General features: G+C 40.4%; 2 protein-coding genes across 6 annotated transcripts; both read left to right on the forward strand.

Moving 5' to 3' along the window:
• Nucleotides 1–651: 651 nt before the first annotated feature.
• Nucleotides 652–5,889, forward strand: LOC146507584 (uncharacterized). 5 transcript variants are annotated; one of them, XM_085176772.1, is made up of 7 exons: nt 3,565–3,939; nt 4,735–4,806; nt 4,894–4,982; nt 5,095–5,195; nt 5,399–5,503; nt 5,583–5,634; nt 5,732–5,889. In XM_085176772.1, the coding sequence occupies exons 1-7, from the start codon at nt 3,727–3,729 to the stop codon at nt 5,823–5,825; spliced, it is 726 nt and encodes a 241-aa protein (XP_085032898.1). In that variant the 5' UTR covers nt 3,565–3,726; the 3' UTR covers nt 5,826–5,889. The 5 variants fall into 5 exon arrangements, 1 of the variants encoding a protein (XP_085032898.1); XR_014876758.1 differs by lacking the exons at nt 5,095–5,195; nt 5,399–5,503; nt 5,583–5,634; nt 5,732–5,889 and adding exons at nt 652–1,128; nt 4,106–4,138; nt 4,235–4,323 and having other exon boundaries at nt 3,854–3,939; nt 4,894–4,909; XR_014876757.1 differs by lacking the exons at nt 4,735–4,806; nt 4,894–4,982; nt 5,095–5,195; ... (1 more) ...; nt 5,583–5,634; nt 5,732–5,889 and adding exons at nt 652–1,128; nt 3,533–3,558; nt 4,106–4,138; nt 4,235–4,323 and having other exon boundaries at nt 3,854–3,939.
• Nucleotides 5,839–6,741, forward strand: LOC146507585 (uncharacterized). The gene is made up of 2 exons (XM_085178007.1): nt 5,839–5,891; nt 5,995–6,741. The coding sequence occupies exons 1-2, from the start codon at nt 5,839–5,841 to the stop codon at nt 6,611–6,613; spliced, it is 672 nt and encodes a 223-aa protein (XP_085034133.1). The 3' UTR covers nt 6,614–6,741.
• Nucleotides 6,742–7,443: the final 702 nt, after the last annotated feature.

Here is a 7,443-nt window from a genome sequence, read left to right on the forward strand (position 1 = left end):
CCGCTAGGTGATGGAGCCGATCAAAGGAGCCCAGAGGGATTGATCTAATGTGGTGGCAGAGGCTATATCGGGACTAATGTGATCTATTAGATAGTTTCTATATTGGCTAGAATTAAGATTATTTTTATTTTTCCAGTTCATGAGGACCGTTTTCTTGGCGATGCATAGGGCAATAAAAACCATGTGGACTGTATTAATTTCTGTAGTGACATCATCCAAATTTCCCAACAAGCATACTAAAGGGGAGGTTGGAATTTTACATTTCAGACACTTTGATAAGTCCTCACATATCTCGTGCCAAAACTTCTGCACTGGTGGACAGAACCAAAGAGCGTGGATGTAACTGTCTGGTGTATTGCCTTGACAGTGTGAGCAGTTGTTGGCGGATGTAAAGCCCATCTTAAACATTCGATGACCTGTATAGTGCACTCTATGCAGTATTTTGTATTGTATTAATTGCAGATTGGGATTTTTAATCAATTTAAAGGTTTTTAAGCAAATCTGAGACCAGACGTTTTGGTCTAAGCTGACTGATAAATCTGCTTCCCACTTTGCAATAGGAAGGGATATTGATTCATCTATTTTAGAAAGTGTTCTGTATATTTTAGATAATAGTTTGGGGGGTTTTAGATAATAGTTTGGGGGAAGAATGCTGAGTTTTCAACATGTAATTTGTACCTCAGGAATGTCCAACACAGCACCAACGAATTACCGTTATATCTTTGGATCTCAGAGGGGAATTTGGTCTGTGGTTATGTTAATAAGAAGTACAAATCGTTTGTTGGTTTAATGTAAAGGTTTATAGAAAACAGCTGAGAAGTGGAACCCCATAAAACTCTGTGACTAATGTGTTTGCAGGACGATCTGATATCCTCGTGTTGGCGTTGTTCCCACATCATCATAATTAATGTTGTTCCAGGTTCAACATTGCAAATGACCAATCACCTTCTTGTGACGTCATACTTCTGCGACTTCGAAATACCCGCCTTTGAGTATTTCAAAATACAAGTGAAGAAAACAAATTGCCCGCCTCTGTCTGTCAATCCAGCGCGCCCTCTTCACTTGCGAGAAACCGCCGCCTGTCTGCCGAATTTGAAGTCCTTTTAGGATACTTTTCTTTAATAAACGGTAAGCATTATACATATCTTCCTCACTTGGCTTGCTGTTTGTTTGCTAGTGATAGGCTACTTGACGACAGCATTAGCTAGCCAGTGTTCTCTAGACCAGCGTTCCCTAATTTTTGGGTGTTTCGTGGCCTGGGGGTTGGGTCAGGCAAAATTGCAGTAGCTTCCCTGATCTTTTTACAAACATAAGTGAAGAGAATTTGAACTAAAAGGCCTAGACTAATGGTTGTGTGCTAAATCTATGAATCAAACTATCACCTGGAAACATAATTAACTGGTCCATAGCTGTGAAACTGGACATGAGTTCTTGATTCTATGGAGATTAACAGTAATCCAGAAATTTGTCCTGGGCCATCGTGTAAATGTTGTCCCTGGGACATCGCATAGAAGTTGTCCCTGGGACATCCTGTAAATGTTGTCCCTGAGACATCGTGTAGAAGTTGTCCCTGGGACATCGTGTAAATGTTGTCCCTGGGACATAGCGTAAATGTTGTCCCTGGGACATCGTGTAAATGTTGTCCCTGGGACATCGTGTAGAAGTTGTCCCTGGGACATCGTGTAGAAGTTGTCCCTGGGACATAGCGTAAATGTTGTCCCTGGGACATCGTGTAAATGTTGTCCCTGGGACATAGCGTAAATGTTGTCCCTGGAACATTGTGTAAATGTTGTCCCTGGGACATCGCGTAGAAGTTGTCCTTGGGACATCGTGTAAATGTTGTCCCTGGGACATAGCGTAAATGTTGTCCCTGGGACATCGCGAAGAAGTTGTCCCTGGGACATCGTGTAAATGTTGTCCCTGGGACATCGTGTAAATGTTGTCCCTGGGACATCGTGTAGAAGTTGTCCCTGGGACATCGTGTAGAAGTTGTCCCTGGGACATAGCGTAAATGTTGTCCCTGGGACATCGCGTAAATGTTGTCCCTAGGACATTGTCTAAATGTTGTCCCTGGAACATTGTCTAAATGTTGTCCCTGGGACATCGCGTAGAAGTTGTCCCTGGGACATTGTGTAAATGTTGTCCCTGGGACATAGCGTAAATGTTGTCCCTGGGACATTGTGTAGAAGTTGTCCCTGGGACATCGCGTAGATGTTGTCCCTGGGACATAGCGTAAATGTTGTCCCTGGGACATCGTGTAAATGTTGTCCCTGGGACATCGTGTAAATGTTGTCCCTGGGACATAGCGTAAATGTTGTCCCTGGGACATCGCGTAAATGTTGTCCCTGGAACATCGTGTAGAAGTTGTCCCTGGGATATCGTGTAAATGTTGTCCCTGGGACATCGTGTAGAAGTTGTCTCTGGGACATCGTGTAAATGTTGTCCCTGGGACATCGTGTAGAAGTTGTCCCTGTGACATTGTGTAAATGTTGTCCCTGGAACATTGTGTAAATGTTGTCCCTGGGACATCGTGTAAATGTTGTCCCTGGGACATTGTGTAAATGTTGTCCCTGGGACATCGTGTAGAAGTTGTCCCTGGGACATCGCGTAAATGTTGTCCCTGGGACATTGTCTAAATGTTGTCCCTGGAACATTGTGTAAATGTTGTCCCTGGGACATCGCGTAGAAGTTGTCCCTGGGACATCATGTAAATGTTGTCCCTGGGACATAGCGGAAATGTTGTCCCTGGGACATCGCGAAGAAGTTGTCCCTGGGACATCGAGTAAATGTTGGCCCTGGGACATCCTGTAAATGTTGTCCCTGGGACATTGTCTAAATGTTGTCCCTGGAACATTGTGTAAATGTTGTCCCTGGGACATCGCGTAGAAGTTGTCCCTGGGACATTGTGTAAATGTTGTCCCTGGGACATAGCGTAAATGTTGTCCCTGGGACATTGTGTAGAAGTTGTCCCTGGGACATCGCGTAAATGTTGTCCCTGGAACATTGTGTTAATGTTGTCCCTGGGACATCGCGTAGAAGTTGTCCCTGGGACATCGTGTAAATGTTGTCCCTGGGACATCGTGTAGAAGTTGTCCCTGGGATATCGTGTAAATGTTGTCCCTGGGACATCGTGTAGAAGTTGTCTCTGGGACATCGTGTAAATGTTGTCCCTGGGACATCGTGTAGAAGTTGTCCCTGGGACATCGTGTAGAAGTTGTCCCTGGGACATTGTGTAAATGTTGTCCCTGGAACATTGTGTAAATGTTGTCCCTGGGACATTGTGTAAATGTTGTCCCTGGGACATCGTGTAAATGTTGTCCCTGGGACATCGTGTAAAAGTTGTCCCTGGGACATAGCGTAAATGTTGTCCCTGGGACATTGTGTAGATGTTGTCCCTGGGACATCGTGTAAATGTTGTCCCTGGGACATCGTGTGATAGCTTGTTAATAATGGAATGAAAATTATTGATTGTTATTAGCTTGTGAAAAAAAAGTGTAACAAATCCACATGTTATGTTCTTACATCCTTACAGAAACTGCGACTCCTTCACAATGTCAGGTAAATGTCAACTCACCAATCAAGCCTTTTATTATCACATGCAATGTTACACGTACAACTGCAATGAAAATTTCACCCCCTTCTGACCATACATATATTGTTTAAACATCACATTGGGAAGACAGGTCGGAAACAGTTAGGAAGGTCAGAAAACAATTTAATTAATAGATGAGGGGAGAGGAGGAGAAAAAAGAACTACAACCAGACAAAGCTCCTAGAAGACTGAAATGGATGATGGTTGCAGCATGCAAAAAGGAAACGATATCTGTTGACTACAGCATATGCTTTCTCACAGATTACCTTGTGGGAGTAGCTGGACCAAACTCTATTGGTATTTCAAGTTTGAAATCCCTGTTTGACCAGACAAACATTTCAGATGAGGTACCTCTTGACATAAAAATCCTTTTATGTTGTAATAACTTTGTACCCAAGTGGTTAACTAATGTTAAATTCTGCTTTAAATACACTTTATTGTACAATTTACTTAATGAATCGTATTCCTTAGTTCTGTTTTTATTTATATGCATTTATTTATTTGTTTTATAAGGTAATAGATGGCCTAATCTATTTGCAGTGTGAGGTATGTTGAAAAGCTGGTTTGATCATAATGACATAGCATATTTACATTTTTTGTAATGTATTTGAAAACATAGGTGTAATTATGTTATTTTTATAGAATTTCCCTCACATTTATCCAATACCAAGCCAAATCACTGGAAAATTTTGGATGGGTCCACAAGAGCACAAAGTGCATACTTTTTGAAGGTATGACTTGGACTGTGGTAACTATGTTCTTATCACCAAGGGTTTATAAGTTGCCACTATAAACAAACAGCATTTTTCAAAATTGAAGCCTTGTCAGAAGAACCTGAAAAATACCTTTCTGAAACCTTTTCTGTGTAAAGATTTGCTCAAAAGCAATGCACACAGATGAAAACATTTCTGTCTTGGCCATCTGATAAAGAACACCAAAAATTGAGTGGTGCGTGTTGAGTCTGTGGTCTTGATTTGTTTCGTACACACTATAAAACTTAATTAATGTAAACAAAAAATGACACTTTCTATATGTTTGTGTATCTGCAGAATTAATTACAAGTCTCACCTGACAAGCTTTCGCAATTATGCAGTGTCATTCTTGACAGAAAAACATACTTGTCACATACTTTTTATTTCCAGAAAAACATCTTTCAGATGTATGAGAAATTGATCGGAGCCTGTCTGGAAAACGGAAGCCACTGGACCTTGTTTGTAAGTTGCACAGATTTTGCACTCTCTCTAGTGCATGATACTTTTCAGTGTCCCTCATTAGGAAAGCTCAAGGCGCAAGCAAAACAGTTTTGTGACATACCCGAGAGGACCATAGTCTATATGAATTCATTTGGAGAGTCGGAGGTCAGAAAAAGTGCGGTGTTGAAAAACTGGAGGTAATTAATTAACATATTTAACATAACATATTTAATTTAATTGAAATCATTACCGAACGTGGTTATTGATTTCTCTATATGCTTTTTATTTGTAATAACTGCGATCTCTCAGCTCATTTGCTTCAGCAAGAGGCTGCACTGGAGAGTGGACTTTGTCACATGTGAGCCACCCACATCAACAGGATGGGAACTCATGTAGCTTTAACCTATATAAGTAATGTCTACATTTTTGCCTATTCAGTTTTTAAAGCTTTAGAGGCAGGATGGTAAAATCTCAATTTTTTTTGTAGATTGAACCATTTCAGCAGCAATGCTTTGCTTTGGTTGCTCTGTTTTTTTTTCTCGGGGGGGCGGGGGGGACATTTCTTTGCTAATCAAAATTTTTTTCTTCTTTTTTTTCTTCTTCGTCAATTATTAGTTTGCCCAATCTCTCATTGAGGGTAAAACACATGTGGAGGAGTACAACACTGAAATCCCAAAGCTCAGGTCCCGACTTTGCCACTACTTATTTTCCTCAATAGGTAAATATAAAATTAGCCGCCTTCTTTTTCTCTAACATTGGAAAATGTAACTTGTACTTAAACAAATTATATTTTGCAGATCAAACTAGGAAGTGCAGTCAGTGCTGGTCTGTGATTGCAGCAAAGACCGGGTACGCTATGACATGTCCTTAGCCATATAGATTGTTTATATAATGGACTTTGTTCATTTGTTTTTTGTTTGTTTGTTTCTTTTTTTTTAATTCACAGGTGCCAGAAATGTGGTGCATACAAGCACATGCGTTGTTCAAAGTCTGTTTGTGGTATCTGTATCTTCTGTGAGAGTAAGTCACAATATAACTAAACAATGTCCAAAAATGTTTAAAGTGAAATTTTTTTTCGTAATTTTGCCTTTGCACACCAGGACTGTGTAATTAAAGTGGACGTTTCAAGATCCAGTTTTTACACAAAACTATTTTAGACATAACTGTGTCGTATTGTGGGGATTTCCCTTCACAATTAAATTGATATAGTGCTGTTTATATCATTCTTCTTTATGTAACAGCACAGTGCAGCACAGCAGAGGGAAAGGAGTTGTGCAGCATAGTAGGTGGCTATACAGGAGGAGCAACAGAAGTAGCCAGCGAAGAATGTCATCAGGGAAAGCATCAGGCAGCGAATGACGAAGGAAAAGTTCCTAAGGGAGAAGACATCTGCAGCAAACCGACAAGTAACAGTGAGATAGGAGGACTGACAGTCAGAGATGAAGGTACACAGACTGAAGACAAAGAAAAAGAAACAGAAGTATACGGCACAAGTCTGAGTACAGATAATGCTGCTGCTGCTGCTGTTGACAGGATCGATGCAGATACAGAATTTCAAACTGATTCAGAGGGAACTAGTACAGTTTACAGTGTGCATGGTCGCTTATCTGTACCAAGCTCAAAAAAGAAAACCTACACAATAACAGAAGACGAGATCAAGCGCAGAATCCACGCAGAGAACATGTCAGTTCATGTTTTCAGAGCTTTGATTGGGGTAGGTTTACATTTCGTGATTTTGATGTCACCTGAAATAAATCCGGTTATTCGTATCCAGAGATGGGCAGTAATGCGTTACTGTAATCCGATTATTTTTTCAAGTAACGAGTAAAGTAAGGGATTACTATTGCAAAAACAGTAATTAGATTACCGTTACTTTCCCGTAGGAACGCTGCGTTACTGCGTTACTAAAACCGTGATTTTTTTGCGAGAATGTCTCATGACAGTGACGTAAGCGAGTGCGACGTTCGTGACAACAGCTGTGTGCAGATCAACAATGGATCATATATCGAGTGCAGAGAGAGTATGAGCGTGCAGCGTTTAAAGCGTGGAAGTACTGACCTTACTTTGAGTTTGATTCCATAAAAAGTGACAAAAACATTAGTGTCCGTTGTGCGTGGGAAGAAAACTTCTTTTTACAGCGAAAAAACCCCTAAACTTCCAAACAAGCACCGAGTAGCTACGACGTAATGGGAAACTCACAGAGAAACTCGCGGATTCTTCCACTGACCGCTGCACACCTGCACCAGGGTAAACCTCCGCCTAAACCTCCGCCCACTCCTGCTTTACAGGTGAAAATAGAGCAACAGGACCGCTAGTCTTTGACTTTATTTATTTTCTGCTGTGTTTTACTTGCATCTATTTGAAAGACTGAGTGTAAACACACAAAATATTTTATTTTATGTGCTGGAATGTGCAGAAAATAGGTTTAAATGTTAAACTAATTTCTTCCAGTCAGAGAATGTTGCAGATAATTAAATTTTTTGCTTGATGCATAAAGTTAAAAGATTAAAACTAATAAAACAAGTTTTAAAAAGAGACTTTTCCATTTCATTACATTTTGTATGATGATTATGCAGAAAAAGTAGAATTGGGCTGAAAGATCTATCACTTTATCACCTATTCAGGTTGTAAATCGTGTTTTTAAAAAGTAACTAAGTA

The sequence above is a fragment of the Neolamprologus multifasciatus genome, chromosome 11 (assembly GCF_963576455.1).
Source record: "Neolamprologus multifasciatus chromosome 11, fNeoMul1.2, whole genome shotgun sequence".
Lineage (NCBI taxonomy): Eukaryota > Metazoa > Chordata > Actinopteri > Cichliformes > Cichlidae > Neolamprologus > Neolamprologus multifasciatus.